This window comes from Misgurnus anguillicaudatus, chromosome 9, assembly GCF_027580225.2.
Source record: "Misgurnus anguillicaudatus chromosome 9, ASM2758022v2, whole genome shotgun sequence".
Taxonomy (NCBI): Eukaryota; Metazoa; Chordata; class Actinopteri; order Cypriniformes; family Cobitidae; genus Misgurnus; species Misgurnus anguillicaudatus.
In genome coordinates, this window is record NC_073345.2 from 33,284,973 (window position 1) to 33,305,112 (window position 20,140).

The following is a 20,140-nucleotide window of genomic DNA, read 5'->3' on the forward strand; positions in this document are numbered from 1 at the left end:
AGTGTATTGAGTGTGTTTAGTTTTATTTAGGGCAAACAAATTATTAAAACGAACTCCCCTTTTAATGATGCATTTTTTTTGTCATTAAATCTGTCTATAAACAAAAAGTAGACAAAATGGTAGTGTTATTTAGTCAGAAGGATGAACGTTTTATGAACTTGAATAATAAAACTGACCTAAGTTCACCTAACCATAATAGAACTTTGTGATCAACTCCCCCTAGTGGTGAATCGTCGGATATTCGAAATATTTATGACGTAATGAAGTCTCATTTGCTAAAATCACGTGACTTGGCCAGTTTGAAATCTGAAACACGCTCGGAACCGATGCTTAGAAACAAAAGATTTGTAAATGTTTCGAAGCCTCATGAAGCAGTGTTTCGAAAGCGACCATCACTACCTCATACAGCAGTTTTATTTTTTAAATATATGCGAAATAACTTTTGTAGAAAATATATTTAGTTTTATATATTTCATATTATTAACACACATAAATGTATACAATTTAAGTATAAAATGTATATGTATATATAAACCTTATAAGATTATATAATTATATTTTTGCAGTTGAAATACACTTAAAATGTTTTCAATCCTGTTATGTTTACAGGTTTGTAACATCCAATTTTTTTCTTTCAATGCAACGTTAATTAAATGCTTTAAAATAAGTGCTGGGCATAGATTAATCTCATACAAAATAAAAGTTTTTTGCATAATATATGAGTTTGTGCTGTGTGTAAATATTATTTATATTTAAATACACACACATACATACAAGAAATGTTTATATATATACATATTTATACATAATAATTACACACAACACAAACTCATATATTATGCAAAAAAAACTTTTATTTTGTATGAGATCAATCTAGATTAATCTATGCATAGGTATATTTAAAATATATTTATTATTATTTCAAAATAAACAATTAAAAAAAATGGTGAAAATACCTTTTTAGTAAATATATTTTTTGGCCATTTTTAGTATATTTTGAAATATACTATATATATATATATATATATATATATATATTTTTTTTTTTTTTGTCGTATGGGTTGCTAGAAACCAGATATCAAAGTTTATAAAGTTTTAAATGTTTTTCTTGCAAACAGCTTTACTTCAGAAGTCATTAATAACTGTAAGGATATGCACAAGGGTGAATAAAATATGGGATAATTTTCGTTTTGGTGTAAACTTTTTTTTGCGTGTTTAACACAGTTTAGACAAATCAGCAACTAAAGAAGAATTTAAGTTTTTATAGACTGTAATGAGTTAAATTAGCGCAAGAATCCACTGAGTTATTCAAAATTCCACACTTGCAACTTCATGCATAAAAACTAAATGAATTATAAAATAACAAGCAGAAATGCAGAAAGATGTCAATCATTTTATTTCTTTCTAATCAGGGCAGTGTTCCCTCAGTTCACAGTACATTGTCATCCTGACATCTTTAGTGTGATGTTTTATGTACACAAAACATTTGAACCCCGATGAACATACATTCAGAGCTAACAATGACAAACTAGAACTAGAGGAACACACATCTCATCCTCACACACACACGCACACACATCTCATCCTCACACACACACACAACGCTTGCTCCGATCAGCTGAAAACCCTTCAGTTAGTAAACATCTACCCTGCTGGGGAAAATCAGGGCATGTCTTATATATTGAAGACATTCGGTTCATGGTGGTGGGTTCGTACATTCGGGTTCAGCGAGTGTCTGGAGCGTCACCATAAAGATGCTGCAGTTTACACTTGATGTCCTCTCTTAAGTTTTTAACAGTCTTTCATGGGGCGTAAAGCAAACCGTCTGACAATGAAATCTCATTTCAGCTCTGTTCAGATCTTGTCTTTGTTTTATGATAATACAACATTGTGATGTTTAGTTTGTGCCTTGTTTTACTTTGGATCATGAAAAATAAATAACTAATTCCCCCATGTACAACTAGCTATCATCTACCCCGCCCCATGTTTTTACCACGTCCAGTATAGTACAGTCAATATTACATTGGCATTAGACAGGGACGCTTCATCTGTCGATACCTTCTGTCCTTGCCGATTGCAAAATCACATTTAAATAATAATAATAATAATATAATAAGAGCTGAAAAATAATCAAAATGAAATGGCCGTATAAACATTAAAGATGCCAGAGCTGTAAGTTTAAATCCAATCATGTGTACCAGATCAACGAGGCACTTTTCTAGAGATTTTAAAGTAGGACACACACATATACACACGCAAACATCAATCTCACCCTTTCTAAGGCATATGGAGTTGGATTAGTCTGATAAAAGCATTGACAATCTGACATACTTCAAGCAATAACGCTGAAATTATATACAAATCTGTGCTCATGACACCGTTACGATCAATTTCAAATTGTGCTACAGTCTGTCAGTCAATGAGACACAAATACAACTGGAAAAAAGAACGGGATATCTGGCTAAATAGCGAAAAAACACTTGGGTCATCTCTTCGTCAACACCAAAGACTGGGCTTCATAAAAGAAATGATTATGACTGAAAGGCAAGTTCACAGGCCGATGAAAGCCCTCGTGTTCATTTACAAACATGCCTTTGATTGAAACTAAACACCTATGACTGAAGCTCAATGTGAAATAATGTACAGAGAGAGTCTGTGAACCGAAGATTGAGGATTATACAAGCCAAACTAAAGCAAAACTGAAATGGATGATCAACATGAAAAAAACTAAAATAGAGCAATCTTTAGCTTCACGACTCTCTGTTTTTTATAAACTTTCTATCACACATACATACATACATACATATATACTTATTTCAATATATATCTCTGCCAGAAAATATGGATGAGATGTTTGGCATTTCTAGTCCTCTGCCGGTGTGGTCTAAAGTGATGCTACAGAATTGCATCAAGCGTGTAGAGATGAGAGCCGCCGCGGCTTCTGAACAGTCTGATCACTAGAGGGCGCTGTAGCATTTAAAGTGTGCACAGACTGCAGGCACACTGACGGCAGAACTGAGAAACTGCAAATAACAAAAACATTACCAATAAATAACAGTGCATTTTTATTATTAATAAGAACCAAACTACTAGAACATCTAAGACACGATATTAAATATAACGTCAAAAATCAAACTAAAGAAATCAATTATTTTCTGATAATGTAACAAAGGTGATGTGAATTCATACAATCCAATCAAATCTGAAATATCTTTAACAAAATCAAGTTGTACATTATAATATATCATCTGTATTATACATGTAGTGTAATCACACCTCAGAAGAGAATAGCCTTTCCTGCGGTCTTCTCCTGGACGTAGGACGTAAAGCGTTTGAGGAATTTGGGATATTCTCTTTTAGCGACGGCTCTAAGGACAGAAGCGGGAGCCCAGCCTCCAGGATTTACTGCAAGCCACAAAAAACATTTTTTATAACCTTTACACATATAATCAGGTATGATTCAGAAAAACAGCAATGGGCTTTTCACACCGTACGTAGCAAAGGCTACATATTACTATAATGTGTTTACTTGTTTTGATACTTTATTTGAACCAATTATTATTGCATCGTCATTATTATGTAATTGTAAAAGTTATTGCACCCTTGGGTCTATTTTTACTACCAAATAATATCAAATGACTTCATTTCATTGTAATGTTTTGTTATTTTGTCCTTTGTTATTTATGTGTAACTATTTGTTGTTTGCACTCGGCACTTTATCTTGGCCAGGTCGCCGTTTTAAATGAGAAATAGTTCTCAACGTGCCTACCTGGTAAAATAAAGGTTAAATAAAAAAAATTATCAATTAATACAAAATAACTGTTAGGGACAGTCTTAGAATTCAAAACATTTCAAAATAATGTGATTTCAGTTTCCAATTCATATATTTAATCATTGAGGATTTTTTAAAAAGTGTAAAAATCTAGTCTCGTTTTGTGAATCTAATCTCATGGATTATTGTCTTGTCACACCCCTAGTATTTGCACTAAATGCTGCACTTCCACTATATGAGAAAAGCAATTTCACTGCTTGCCGTGTACCGTGTGAAACTCCCATAAAAGTCTCTCAGTCTGGTCATATCTCTCTAGTCACATTATAGTCTTGTATTTAACATGTACATTGAAATATAACAGTATCTAACCGTTGGCAACGTATGTGATTTTGCACAGGATGTTATCTCTGCTGATCTCTTTGTCGCCCTCTGGTGGACTGACCAGGGTCTGACAGATCATGGCAATGTTGATTTTAGCACGAACACATCTGTTGTTTGGCTGGGAATGAGAAAAATAATCACTAAACAATCAAACTATCTTTTATATCAATTAAATGATGCATACTTTACACTGTAGTTTTTCTTGAATGTTTAAAGCAATTCAATATGACAAAAAATGACTAATTTGTCATACGACTGTAAATGCAAAGAAAAGAAAAATACAAATGTAACTCAATTAGCAGATTCATTTAGAGACAGCTCACCTGTGCTTTCTCATGATCAACAGAGAAGTTACAGACGAGCCACGTGTCTGGATCGTTCTCATTATTAGCCAAAATCTTACGGATGGCGGATAAATACAAAACGTCTCTCTGGGACGCCGGCCACACCCTCTGAGAAAACAAAAGATTACAATAAAATTACCAGAGTAACAAGACTTGCAGGTTTAATAAACCAATGTATGCTTTAGAAAGAGTATCTGGGTTTTATTCAGGGTGCAAACATTTGACATCAGTTTAATTCACACGCTTTTTTCACCTTGTGGGTCTGGTAGACGATGACGGCGTTATCAGACAACGTTTCCACGATGTTAAAGTTTTCAACAGTAGCTGTAAAAGGAGCACGAGACAGAATATAGAAACGGTGATGTGAGGCGAGTAAAACATCCATTTACATCCAAAGCTTAAGATGATCACTATTGACTGGGACAATGACCATTAAAAGCTCAAGCTGAACTTCACATCAGACATTAAGAGACTTTAAATTTAATTATCTGGCAAGTCTGCATAAGAATTTAAGTGTGCAGAGTGCATTCATAACAATATTAAAGCATTGTGAGAGTTTGTGCTGCTTCAAAACCTTAATACTCTACTACACTTCCACATTACAATATTACACTATAACCTGATATCACAGACAACTCTTAAGATTAAGCAAAGATTAAGTTAAATGATAACATTTAAGTAGCTTTTATAAATTTGAGTTGAGAAAAAAAACAGCATCTTGTGACAATACAATGGCACTGATATATTTTAAGATCTGTCAGGGCGAGATGTTTTCAGCTTAGACACCTTAAAAAAAATTGTGTGTGATTGTGTTAATGTGATATGTGGCATCTGTGCAAATCAAATTTTCGTAAGGGATGAATAAACTAAACTAAACTAAAAACTAAATTAAACTTAACTAAACACATGCATTTTAGTCTAGGACTAATGCATACAAAAAAAAAAAACAGTATAAATGAATGCGCTCTTTGGAAGTCACTTTGGATAATAGTATCTGCCAAATGCATGAATGTAAATATTGTTAAGATGCAGTAGTTAAGTACTTACTCTCCCAGTCATTACGAACATCTGTGTCCCAGAAGTAATGACAAACTTCATGACCTGTGACTCCTTTAACACAATGTGTGGCCTTCAGAGGGTCTAACACAATCCCATTCTCCTCCACTTCTCTTCTGTACACCTGAGAATAGAAACAACACACACGTTTTGAGTTTACACGATATTAGCAATTAGGGTTGCCACAATTCTCGATACATTATTGAACCGTTCGGTTCAACCCCCACAGTGCAATACGCGCATGTGAATTGCGGTTTTTCGGTTTATCCATGAAAATCTATCAGTTTTATATTCCCTGCACTTTTGTTAATGTGCGCGTCCACATGATCTGCACGCTTATAAACGCTACAGCGAGTTGATATCCAGTCACGGTGCGCTACCTGCGTTAACTCTGCTTGCAATGCTGGTGTCAGATTTCATTCGCGTGCGCACACACCCAACAGAAACCCAGCAGAACGACTGTCTTTTATATCTGAGGTGTGGATTAATTATTTGCGAGTATAGATTACATACAACATCAATGTAAAGATGCAAATTTGCGTGGGGCAATGCGAATGACGCAAATTGGGCTTGTTATTGATGCAAACGCGCGTTATTTGCCTCAAACACGTCTTCCGTCCTCAAAAAGTTCAACTCAAGAAGAGAATGCGCATGATGATAAAATAAATCCCACCAGTAATCTTGATTGAGAAATGCATTTTTGGTTTCTACACAGACGGCATGATGTTGGATTTAACAGTAGTGCAGTAAGGTATTAGCCTGGGTGCCAGCCCATCTTAGCCCCGCCCACAAGATTTTGTAAACGGGAAAATGGGTCTGGGGTTTCTGCGTTGAGGAGCTACTATTTTAGGACAAATGCTGGTCGAACCAATCAAATTGTCAGGGCGGGCTTTATACGATGATGGACAGATAATCAACAGTAACGTAATGAACCACGTCACCAAAGAGCACGTGTGTTGAATGGCTGCCGCTGTAGAGTTCAGATGTGTGGATTCTGACATTGAGTCTGTACTAAAAGATATCGACAGAGCATTGATTTTAAAAGAGGAACAGAGAAACGCGAGCAGGGCATTTGTTGATGTCCTATTCGGCAAAAGTTGGTCGCAACTGAAATGGCTAACGTTATCACGGCGATGCAACTCAGCGTGCACGACGAGATGGATATAATTAGCGGTCGTTGCCAGCTTCTTTTCGGAAGCCCGGAATCGTGGTTGCTAAATAAGTGGAGGGACATGCTAGGCTCCAATATTTTCAAGCAAACGTAATGGCTATCGCCATGGATGAAGTTCACCTAACGTACAAATGGTAAGAGATAGTCTTACTCTATGACTTAGTAAATACTTCATGTTGTGATATAAACGAAATGTTGTAAACATAATAGGTGTTGATGTACATTCGCTAACTCGGTATAATCACAATGTTAGTGTCATTGTAGCGAATAACTACTAGTTCGGTCAGGCTGCAAAGACGTAATTTCAACATACGTTACACACTCGGTTGCTCTGATTGGTCGTAGGTCTATTCAATTGAGTGCAGAGGCATTTTTCGGTTGAGACACGCCTCATAATTATAGCTCAATGGAGCGGTATCAGACTCAAATTCTGACTAGAATTGAGTATGGCAACGTCAGGCTAGTAAGGTATAGCCTTCATTTACAATGTAAAGTTTAACTCTTTCCTCGCCATTGACGAGATATCTCGTCAATCAAGAGAAAACGCTTCCCCGCCAATGACAAGTATTTCCGTCTTTCCGCAATACCGCTATTATCCACTAGGTGGCGGAAGTATTGCCCTATGGCAAGCTGCTGCATGTCTGTGTCTGTTTTAAAGATTGCTCTGAATGGGATCTCTATGAAAAGTCTGTGACCAAAATTGAATTATCTCTGCTTTTTGCTCAAAATGTGATGTTTTTGCAGAAACCTACCCGTATTCAAAAGCTGATTACAAAATAACTACTGAAGGTAGGATGAAACGGGTTTTTTTTTTTTGAAAGCAGAGGGTCTGTTCTTTCATTTGGTATATTGTATGTTTATATATTTAAAGAAGAACATTTTCTGGAAGGCATTAAACTTTTGTGAAAATCATGAAAAACGCTGGCTGGCAACTTTTTTTTAAAAACGCTGGCGGTGAAAGAGTTAATTTACTAAGTACATGTATATAAAATGGCCAATTTATGTAATGTAATGAATTCACATGTTCCCCAGTTTGAATAGGATATCATTTTTATATGTCTTTATTTAATTATATCTTATATTATTGTATCAGTACACTAGAAATATGTAATGATTTTGCATTTACATAAAATAAACAGAACTGCACTTAAAACCAGTATTTTTGCTTCTTAACATCTCACTGTTCCTGTTACATAAGTATAAAATAATTAAAAAAAAACACTTTAATAGGCCAAGGCATCAGAACCGAAAACTGTATTGTTGCATCACTATTAGCAATAATAAATTAATTCTTTCATAAATGACGATCAAACTGATCAAAGGGTTTGTCAACAGCTTAGCATTAAACCTGTGGCACAGTTGACAAAACATACAAATATTTTGTTAAATAATTCTGTTTATTAAATGTTACTTAACTGAGACTTCACCTAAAAAAATTAAAAAGATTTTGTTTCTGGGAGCATGTTTGAGCGAGCATTGCATTAGCACAAATGGTCATGGGTTCGAACACAGTGAACACAAATGGGTGATTCTCACGAAATCAGACTTATGTCTTTGCAAGCATCCTCATAAACATGACTATTTAGGGCTTAAGAGAAAGAAAACAGCTAACAGAAAAAAAACTCTACCGTGAAACATATCGTTATCATAATATAAAATTAATCCTATAAGTCATGCTGTCAAGATTTGCCTTACACTTACATGTCACATACTTATCCAAAAGTCCAGAAAAAAACTTTCAACCTGTGGTTATATTCTAGTAAACTATGAATCCTGTGTTAAACTCACCTTCATCTCTCCTTCTTCTACCACAAGCTGCCAGTTAGCATCTCCACCAACATCCTGTAGTGAGTAGGTCAAGTGATTCTTAACCATCTCCTCCACCTGTCCAAAACAAGATCAGAAGTCAGTGCCTTGATGTTTAACATTATTCAAAATAAATATCACTGACACAAGCACAAGTCTATTAACTAAATGGACAAAATCAGTCAAATCCTCATGCAGACATCCAAGACCTCCATGACATCACCGAACATGCGGGCGGTTGATACAAGACAACACGTTGTTGTTCAACACATTATTGCTCAATAGCTTATGGATTTGTCAATAATATAGTCCCAAAACACTGTCAACTAACTAGGTTAATAACCTGTGTTAGTTTCTGAATGCATTAATGTAAAGCCAAGTGAATCATGCCATTCCAGTTAGTGATGAATGAGTGAGGGGAAGGGTACGGTTACCTCAGCACTGAACCTGTGCTCATGGAGAGGAGTGAAGACTACAGCAGATGATGAAGGAGAAGGAGGAGGAGGAGAGGAAGGCTACACAAGTGAGTGAAAAGAAATAAACGCAACTTCATCAGATGTGTGAGAAGAAACCAACAGAGAACAGGACAGACAGAGGACAGGGATCAGATGAAGATCTGCTGAGAACATCACAGATATACTCGACTTACTTTCTCAGAGAATCTGTGTGTGCCCACGCTGGTGTAAACATCTCCTGCAGACACCGAACTGTTCCTCTGTATCCTGCTCTTCTCACACTGAGACTAAACACACAAACACATTTAATGTTAAGATTTAATGTTCTTACAAGAGTAAGTTTGCTTTAAATGTTCGAACGAAACAAAATTTGGAATCATTTTATCTTCTTTAACCCTTTCCCCGCCATTGACGAGTTTACTCCTCAATTAAGAGAAGAGAAAACACTTCCCTGCCAATGACATGTTTTACAGCAATCCATATTTCCGCTATTATCCACTAGATGGCGGTCTTACCCAACTTATAAAACACTGAAGCATCCACTGATCCAAAAACAGTAAAAACTCTGTGTATGTTTTGATTATCATTTCGAATCTGATCCCTAACAAAAAAAATTTAAGAAACCTACCCATATTTGAGAGGTGATAAAGGTAGAATTAAACTTTTTTGTTTTGTTTGTTTGCAGAGGGTCTGTTCTTTCATTTGTTATATTGCACCAATGGTCCGATTTACGATTTTACATTTCCTTAGTACATGTTACATTAGTAAATGTTAACGATATGCAAAAGGTACGAACCCCAAAGTAAACGATGACGCGAGTTATCATCTCTAAAGTAAATCTCTTTTCTTGGACTACAACAAACACACAGATTGTAGGCAACAGTTATCTTCCTGGGATTGGTGATGTAAACAAGACCGACATTATTGTAATTCTTCCGGCTTCGTACTCACAGCCTGTAAGTTAACTCCTGTTAGCAACCGAATCTTTTAAACACGGTAAGGAGCGTCACATTTCTGGCTGACGTCAGTGGTATTCAGACCAATCAGAATGTACAGATTAGCTGGCCAATCAGGGACCGAGCGCTTTTCAAATCCGTGCATTTCAAGCAGAGAGTGAAATCTGGAGCTACAAAAATGTACGGTATGTGGAAAATAATGTGGGTTTTTTAACCATAAACCACACAAACACATTGTATTATACCAAATACACAAAACAACGTTGTTTTTTAGCATTGAAATATGGGCTATTTAAAGAAGAACATTTTCTGAAAGGCATTCAACTTTTGGGAAAATCATAAAAAATGTGCTGGTGTGATTATGCTTTTAGCACCACAGAGAGCCAAATATAGTTGACAGGCATTTAAAGAGGCACCAAAACGAGGCAGGAAATCTGTGTTTTGATTCGGTCCGATAGATACCGGTCATATAGGCACAGGTGCCATACCGGAGGATCTCTGTACCCAACCAAATCCAAAATAATTTAACTCTTTTCCCGCCCGCATTTTCTTAAAGTTTCCAACCAGCACTAGCATTTTTTGATTTTCACTAAAGTTTAATGCCTTCCAGAAAATGTTCTTCTTTAAATATATAAACAAACAATGTTTTAAATGAAATAACAAACCCTCTGCTTTTAGGCAACAAAAAGTTTCATCCTATCTTCATTTGTTCTCATATAAGGTTAAGTTTCTTCAAAGATACCAAATTTTGAACAAAAAGCTGACAATGTTGCAGATCAGATTCAGAAGGTAGATCAAAATAAACGCTGCTTTTGGATCTGTATATGATGTTGTGTTTTATAAGGTGGGTAAGAGCGCTACCTAGTGCATAACAGACAGATAGATTGTGGTCAGCGAAGGCTTGGACCCGGAAATGGTATTCCTTACGTCACAAGTTAACAAGCGGATTACATTTTGATAAATGGAAACTAAAACTTTAAAGCAAAAATAAATAAATAAATTCCTGATACTCCATGACTTGGCAAAAAAATCCCTGACATTCAATGTCTGGAAAAGACCTGCTATTCCATAACCCGTGAACAAGACATACAATTGCAGATGCTATAAAGATTATTAATTATTTACAACAAAAGTCCTACCATACATTCCCTGAAAGGATATACATCAACCCATGAAAAAAATATATTCTTTCAAATAATTTATCACCAACTGTTCTGCATTATTTACATCAGTAAAACAAAAGCTGTTTCAGTAGAAAAAAAATTATACTTAAAATTATGTAAAACAGTTACAGTCGATATTATGCAAAGCTCTTTCATGTAGGGGAGTGCGGGGCGCAACCTAACACTCTATCATTAAAATACTATTTAAAAGTTAGATGAATCATTTTTATTACACAATCAACACACACATCTCTGCTACAAATTAACACTTAAAGTTTGTTTGTGGGACCTAACGTTATCGTACAATTACGCTGAAAGTGACAGGAGTGCAAACGTTACAACTTATCCCATAGGTGGGGTTGCTAAAAAAATTAGTTTAACCTTTTAAGACCAGATCTTTGGTTTGTCTTTTTTTTTCAATTTCTTTCAGCTATTTGGGGTTAGAAAGAACCAATAAATATAATAACAAAATATTTTTCTTTGAACATAAAGCAATGCAATTGCAGGTTCCAGTTACACATAATTAAGTATTATAGTGCACACAACAAAACAATGTGATGTCCATGTATGTGGAAATCCAGGTCGTAGGATGTTTACCACAAATAATTAAATATTATTGTGTCTATATACTAATGGTGGATATTGTTTATATATATATCCCTATCCACACATTCATTCATGCATGATCCCTCATCTAACCATCATTGTATTATCCATCAATGCATATAAATAGATTTTTGAAGGGCTGCACAATTAAGATAAAAATCATAATTGTAAGTTAATTCCCCTGATATTGTATTAACAGTTATCATTTTGATGAATAGTATTTACATTGTTTTCATTTCATTATCATTGTATACTGGAGGCTTAGTTGTAACACTGACAACTAACCCCGCTGTGTAAAAAATTTTCAATCCCAGCTATCAGTTACTAGGAGTTGCTGACATGTTTCAAAATGGTGTTATGTTTTAGGTAACAAGACAGTGATTCAAATAATATAAGGCTGGATTTGGTGACTTACACACCCAACTAAGAAATCACAAAAAATTAGACGAAGAAATTGTGCCCCGTTCACCCCTATTACGGCTCTTTGATCAGTAATACGTCCTTATCAATCTAAAAATCATTACAAATATTCTTTATTATCATGTAAAATAACTGAAAAGTTTTGAAGAACAGCAATATAAATATGCTTATACATTTCCTGAAGCTACGCAGGGTTTCCCGCAGCACATTTCAGTTCAGGCGGCCCACCTAAGCTTGGAAACCCTACCGCCTTAACTAGGTTGTCCAAAAAAAGTGCACCAACAAACTCCTCACAATAAGACTTGAGGACATTAGCAAGTAGGCCTAATTTTGATTTCAAGTTGTCTTAAAACAGAAAAAAACACACCTGTTCCTCTATCTTGTCCTGTCGGTCCAACGCAGCCTCCACTGCATCAAAGAACTCATCTTCATTGATCAGACTGTTCGGACCCTCCTGATGAACACAACAGATGAAAGATTGCTGACACGTGTCTCTTTCTTTAATCCTAAAGTTCTCAGAGAAGCACCCTCCTCATAGTCTGGTCCACCGAAATGAGACTTCTTCTTGAGCTCAGACAGAGCTGATTTATAAGCTTCCTCCACCCGCCTCCTCTTCTCCATCTCCTGTAGGGCGAGAGAGAGAAGGTTTGGCTGAGTTGCCAGACCGCAGCTGTAACGTTTAATGTCTTGGCTTGATTAGATCTCATCTCAGTGTAATGTGGGCACAGCGAGAGCGAGAAAGAGAGAGAGGGAGAGACTACGAGCGCAGAACTGCTCCATTGTTTGGGCGGCAGCCGTGTTCTCGTTCTCATTGTATTGTGCTGACTGTGACACATCAGCAGACGGATTCAGCTCCACCTCAGTAACACAAACCAAACCCATTAAATTAACAGATTAACTTCTCTAGTTGCTACACCCTCGATACCCAATACAATTTTTGAAATAGTGAAAGATTTTTAGATAGGTGCTCACATCTATTATATCATGCAGAACATGCTTTTACTAGAATACTCTAAACTAAAAAAAAAAAAGGGTTAAATCTTCAGCTAAAGGTGTAAACGTATTTTTAAAAAAGTATTTTAAAAATATTTGTAAGTTTGTTTAGAATTTTTTGCACAGTGAGCAACTTATCACTTTGGTATGAGAACTAGCATCCTCCTCTGACTTACCTTATCCAGTCTCTTCTGCCAGCTGTCTTCTCTCTTTACCATCAGGTCGATGCAATGAGAAAGCGTGGCCAAGATTCCCGCCGTGGTCGCCTTAAATGTGATGGCCTCTCCTTTAAAATCTATCCCATTAATGCCTTTATGACTCAGACTTTGGAATACTGATGAGATGAGAAGAGAAATCCATTACAACTCAGAGTAAATGTCAAGGGTAGAATTAAATATTACTGATCTATGATAAGCATTCAAAAGCGATCTGTTTGGCAGGAACTTCATCAAAATTCACTTTCAGAACCTGAAGCATCTCTCAGCAAACAATTTAGCTCCACACACATCACACGCACAAACTTACATTTCTCTTTGCTGCCGTTGTTGTTATGCAGAAATTCTCCATCGGAGCGAGTGGTAGGGAAGTCATCTTCATCATCCTCTACGACTGAGAGAGAAAAAAAACACACACGTCATTATGAACTCATGGCCTGTGGTAGGTGGTACTGAGATCGGCCCACTCACATACTGAGAGTCTACTGTAGACACATACTGTATCACACAACACGGGATGTGAGAGAGAGATAGACAGAGAGAGAGAGAGAAAGGTAAAAGAGAGAAAGACAAAGAGGAGGGGGGGCTGAAACAAACAAAAGAAGTAGTTGATTATTGGTGTGAATCAACGGGGCCTTGTGCTGCAACAACACATGGATCGAGAAAGAAAGGCCGACAGACAGACAAAGACGGAGGAAGATAGGCAGAGTGAAAGTTAGATCATTTTTAATGTGTATATACAGTATATGTATATTTAATGTTATTATACTTTGGCAAAAATGTAAAGCAAAATTTTCCAACCTGAGGTCCGGGACCCCTTTAACTCTTTCCCCGCCATTGACGAGTTAACCCGTCAATCATAAGAAAACGCTTCCCTGCCAATGACGCATTCTTCCAGCAATCTTTATTTTCGCTATTATCCACCAGGTGGCGCTCTTACCCAACTTATAAAACCCGGAAGCAACCCTTACGGTCAAACAGTAAAAACTCTCTTAATCTCTTTTAAAAGTCCTTCACAAAAATTCAATTATCTCAGCCTTTTTGCTCAAAATTAGGTATTTTTGAAGAAACCTACCCATATTTGAGAGGTAATAAAAAGAGAACAAAAAGGTAGGATGAAATTTGTTTTAGTTTGAATGCAGAGGGTCCGTTCTTTCATTTAATATATATTTAGGGTTCCAACAACCTAGTTAACTTCTTATTCAAGGACCTTTCGAGAACTTTCCAGGTCCAAAACCCTCAAATTCAAGGACTAAATGTCGGGACACATTTCAAGTGAGAGCAAGGTTACATTGTGTTAACTTTTAAGATATATTGTTACAGTTCCCTTTCAAGGGAACTCGCGCTGCGTCACTACAGTGACACTTTAGGGGTAAGTGCGTCTGCATGTATACATCAAATTCAATGGTGAGGCTTTACAACAATGACGCGGGAGCCAGGAAGTATATCGCTATCTGAAATATTGCAAAGATGGCGTTACATGGATGCAGGAAGTATGACAAGGGAGATGCAGCGTCTCGTTCCCTTCTCAGGGAACAACAGTTACATACTTAACCAGAGACGTTTTCATGTTTAAAACACAACTATGCAAAAAAGCATTTTGGTATGAATCAACATTCGCATACAGGGGATATAAGCATTTAAAGCGAACAGTTTAGCACGTGTGCTTAAAAAGTCTAGAATTTTTATGAAATTATCCTACACTACACAGGGAATAATATGGATTTTTTTCAGAAAACTTCTTGCGTAAAATAGATTCAAGCACTTTCAATGACCTGTATCTATGTATGTATATTTTCAAAAACGTTCAAGGGCCTTGAATTTTTTTTCCCAGATTCACAAACTTTCAAGCATTTCAAGGACCTGTGGGAACCCTGTATATTGTATGTTTATATATTTTAAAAAAAACATTTTCTGGAAGGCATTAAAGGCACTTTTGTGAAAATCAAAAAAAAAATACTGTCTGGCAAAAAACGTTGGCAGGGAAAAAGTTAAGCTGCATTCAAACTAGCAGCGACTTTCTCGCTGTGTAACGCCCATCTCTTTTAATGAGGTCGTAAGGAGGCATTTCTAAATCTGGTTGTCATAAACAATGAGTACCATCCAATCCAGTAACTGACCAGACACGGATAGCGTGAATTTCACTGCTTGGCTCTCATTGGTAGTCGCTCATTATTTGCATAAAGTTAAGCTTTCCTCAACTTTGTCCTGCAACAAGACACGGCCCCATTTTGTCGCCAATGCTCAATCTTGCTCGTGTCGCTAGAAGTCGCCAAGCTTCCATTGAAATCAATGAGATTGCATCTCTCTGCTACTGCTAGTCGCTGCTAGTCTCAATGCAGCTTTAGGGGGGCGCCAGAGCATACAGAAGGGGGGAGGTCGCATGATCCAATATGCTTTGAGCTCAAATAAAGATGCATAAAATGTAATAATAATTTTATAAAAAATATTTTACGTTATTTGAATTATATGCTAACACATTCAAGATAAGGTAGTTAAATATTCTTGCATGTAAAATAGTTATTATAACAGTAAAATCAGATGTAGAAGGTTTGGGGGTTCAGATTGTCATACACAACCGAGGAAAAATTAAGAGACCATTTCAAGATTATTTAAACATTTACTATTTATGGGTATGTGTTTGAGTAAAATTATCATATTTGTTTCATTCTGCCAACTACCGACAACATTTCTGCCAAGTTCCTAATAAAATTTTTTTTTATATGCATTTATTTACTGAAAATTAAAATTGGGAAAACTTGTTCCAATAAACAAAAAATAGTGTTTTCAGATCTTAAATACTGCAGAGAAACTAAATAAACAAAAAAAAGTTTTTACATGTACTTTAGGAACATTTCAGAAATATTATTTTTTGTTGGAATAACCCTAATTTTTAATCACATCTTTAATGTCTTTAACATTTGCTGTTGGGTTACTTTATGTCACTCATGAGGTTTGCTTTTGTTGGAATTCAACAAACGGCAAACAAAAATGGTCGTAAAACATGTAGAAATGATGATGTGGTTCTTTACTTTTTTACGCGGCTGTATGTACTTGGGTGAAGGGGGTGTGGCAAAGAAAAAGGTTGGGAAACACTGGTTTAGAGAAGCGAGACAGAATGAGTTATGGCAGGCATGCAGAGGAATGTGGATGTTGCTGGAGTCTGAATAAGGATTGTTGTTGTTCAAACATGTCTATCAGTAGAATTACTTTGCTCTGACTCATATTAATATCCAGATCACTCCTGCTTTTGGTCTGATGTGTGTGTGTGGACTCACTCTTGTCTCTCTGCAGCTCGTCTTTAGTCACAGCATCAGCACAGCCATCAAAGTATTTCTGCAATGTGTCCACCTGCCTGCACAGAATGTCTCGAAACGTCTCCATCTCTGCCAGCTTCTCTCGTAGACTGTGACCCTTCTGTGTGTAAAAAACAAAACAAAATGTAAAACTACATTGATTACAAATTCATTTAATAGTTGTTTTGGATAAGAACATCTGTAAATGACATTGTAAATAATATTATTAGGGCTGTGTGTCCACAAAAATCTTGCGATATGTTATGATACCAGGGCTCAACGCAAATAATTTTTTATACTGGCCCCGTCAGGCAAGTGATTCAGGTTTTCACTTGCCCTGCCAAAATTTTGGTCCCAATAAAAAAAAGTCAGTGTCACATATTTAAAAATAATAATTCAAAAGTCAAATATAATTGTGTCTATATATATATATATATATATACAACAGACATGTTCCAACAAAAAAAGTTCCCAACTTTTCTGCTTTACCTTTAAACTGACAGCAAACTTTCGTCGTGTTTTACCCAAGTAAATGTCTGCTTCCAAGATGTTAAATAATATTAATTGATGAAAATATATTTTAGTGACTGAGGGTGAAGCATTGGCCCGATCGGGCAAGTGACAATACTTTTTACTGGCCCGAACGTCTCTCCTGCTTGCCCTGGGCCACCGGGCAGTCCTTAATGTTGAGCCCTGGATATACATATGCAAAAAAATTGTGGTTCAAAGTTCATAAGAAGAATGCTATTTAGTGGTCGGGATGTAAACTCCAAACGAAACAACAGGCATGAATCTTGTATGGTTTTATTAAAAAAACATATCAATATTGCTTTTTTGGAATTCAATCATACAGTATTGTAGGGCTGCAAAACGATTAATCATGACTAATCGTTTTTTGTTTACATCATATATGTGTGTGTACTGTGTATAATAATTCTGTATATATAAATACACACACATTCACAGATAATTTTAAAAAACTATTTATTTAAAACTATATATATTTATATAAGTATTCCTAATACTCACTCATTATTATATATATATATAAAAAATTTATATAGAGTGCACACTAAAAAAAATTGGTTTGCAGCCCTACAGTATTGCAGTTTTTTTTAAGTATTGCTAATACTCACATGTATCAATATTTTCTTAAACTTAATTAATTAATTATTATCATATCAGTAGATACATCAGTAATCTCTGTCATTGTGCATCAGACATCATAGGACAAGTAGTCATTATTAAAAGGCCTATATACTAAATGTCTGTGAATACAGAATATCTACCTAATAAAATGTTAAGAAACTTTAATGAATCCCGTTATATTACAAGAAAGATGTAGCCTTTTAAGACTTTATTCAGACTTCCAGTGCATTAAGCCTGCGATACACTGCAAAATTTTTACCATCCTAGTAAAGGATTAATCGCATACATAATAAAAAAGATTTTTGGCATAATATACAAGTGTGTGCAATTATTATGTGTATATATAAATACACACAAATTCATGTATGTATTTAAGAAACATTTACATGTTTATATATATTTATTGATATTTTTATATATTCTATATAAATAAAAAAAGATATATTTAAAAAATCTGAAATGAATATATGTAAGTGTTTGTGGTTAAATATACATAATAATTTCACACAACACACACTCATATACTATGCAAAAAATCACTTTTATTTAATCGCGATTAATCAGTGTGCGTTGATCATGGTGAATTTCTGACACTGTCAGAAAACTATTGTAGGCTATCTTTGGATGCAAGTCCGGGAAAACGGCCATCTTTGAACCGCTTTCACTGCACGACATAGGACCACCGATTAAGAGCCACAATCACAAAAATCATGCCCATTGTTTCACAATGGCAACTCTTTCGTCTAGGACAGCCAAAAATCGCGCAGTGTATCGCGGGCTTTACAAAAGGTATGCATTTTTATCAAAATGTGTGTTCTTTGGGTTTGAACTCTTGACACACAATGCTCTTCCACTGAGCTATAGAGGAGCACGATATTCATTGAAATAAAAACCTTCAAAAGCGAATGCCAGAGGGCGTGGCCGTGCCTCCAGGTAGGACATGATTGATCTTACCTTAAATGAGGAAGTGGAAGTGGCTGAATAACCGCTAGTGGCAGACGTGAGAGAGAGCATTGAGCCATGTCTCCTTAAACTGGACTCAGAACCATAACCAGACTCAGCCTAGAAAAAGAGTGAGAAGATAAGTGTGTCAAACCAAAAGAGCAATAAGTATTAAAACATATACAGAAGGTTAGTAAGTTAACCATTATATGGGATCGTGACCATTATAAAAATACCACTGAATATAATTGCCTAAGTAATTTACAAGAGGTGAAACTCAAATATAGCCATGTTTTAAAGAGGTCATAGGGTGAAAATCTGACTTTTCCATGTTTAAGTGCTATAACTCAACCCAGAAAATGTGACAAATAACAACCCAGTAACTTTGTTTTGGTAATTAATTTTTTTTGGTAATTTATTTTATAAAAAAATTTGGTCAAAAATCTCATAATATGACCCCTTTAAACTTAACATAACCTACTTATATGTCTGACCTATAAAATTTCCTTGAAGTCTTTACTGTAAATGACTCGGAGTGTTCTCCTTTGGCTCATTTCATGAGTAACAGAACTTACAGAAGCTCAAAATAGTGTCTTGAGTTTTTTTTTTTAGAAACATAAACGCGCACAGAGAGTGAATCCCCATGAGTCTCTCAAGTAGAACATAATAATAACACAAACGCAGGACAGATTACGGTCTCTTCCTGTGGCCATGTACAAATAAATGTTAAACACACCCTGATGACCAGAGCTTTCCATAATCTCATTACAAAACGCACCACAACGATACTAAACCAGAAAGCCTGACAGATGGGACGAAATCTGATCGTGAAGTCATTATTCAAACTTATCTACTTCCCCTCTGATGTTACACATGCTGGAATAAATCCAGTCAAACTAAACAAATGAATCAGAGATCAGTCCTGTTAGTCCAGTTCTGTACTAGCATACTGAACACACAGACCAGAGGGAAAGAAAAACACAAAAACAACCAAATAAAGTTTTACTGTAGATAAAAGCATATACACAACAAACACACACATTTTTATGTGTTTTATATCATTCTAATTTTAAACAGATAAGAGTCCATCTCGTTCATACAGCAAGATTTTCTCATTTTTTTATTTATAATTACCTTTGTGTAGAAATATCTAACTCTTGCTTTTAATCATGGTTCATATAACCTCATTCATTACATGTGTTATCTATTCCACCATCTTTACAATGTACAAAAGCATTTCTACCGGTAGATGGCGTCGATAAGCTTTCTGCATTGATTTGCGACTGAATCTAAGGGTTACTATAGGATAAAAGCAGAGAATAATACTTCAAGTGTGTCAACTAAACCCAGATCAGTACTACACTGATTCCAGCCAATCAAACACACTTTAACTGTGACCATGACATTGGTAATGC

At 35.7% G+C, this 20,140-nt stretch overlaps 1 protein-coding gene across 2 annotated transcripts in view; it reads right to left on the bottom strand.

Annotated features, from left to right (window-relative positions):
* Positions 1-1,373: 1,373 nt before the first annotated feature.
* The window catches only part of cert1b (ceramide transporter 1b), a 47,865-nt gene continuing 29,098 nt past the window's right edge, over positions 1,374-20,140 (bottom strand). Inside the window, exons 4-18 of one of the 2 annotated variants that reach the window (XM_073871522.1) lie at positions 18,738-18,845; positions 16,617-16,755; positions 13,649-13,732; positions 13,300-13,457; positions 12,656-12,754; positions 12,498-12,578; positions 9,180-9,272; positions 8,965-9,045; positions 8,513-8,608; positions 5,545-5,677; positions 4,751-4,821; positions 4,477-4,605; positions 4,142-4,271; positions 3,277-3,405; positions 1,374-3,023 (exon numbers count right to left, since the gene is read on the bottom strand). In XM_073871522.1, the coding sequence (XP_073727623.1) occupies positions 3,278-3,405; positions 4,142-4,271; positions 4,477-4,605; positions 4,751-4,821; positions 5,545-5,677; positions 8,513-8,608; positions 8,965-9,045; positions 9,180-9,272; positions 12,498-12,578; positions 12,656-12,754; positions 13,300-13,457; positions 13,649-13,732; positions 16,617-16,755; positions 18,738-18,845 (1,530 nt within the window). In that variant the 3' untranslated portion in view covers positions 1,374-3,023; position 3,277. The remainder of the gene's footprint in view (positions 3,024-3,276; positions 3,406-4,141; positions 4,272-4,476; positions 4,606-4,750; positions 4,822-5,544; positions 5,678-8,512; positions 8,609-8,964; positions 9,046-9,179; positions 9,273-12,497; positions 12,579-12,655; positions 12,755-13,299; positions 13,458-13,648; positions 13,733-16,616; positions 16,756-18,737; positions 18,846-20,140) is intronic. The other variant, XM_073871523.1, reaches the window with a different exon arrangement.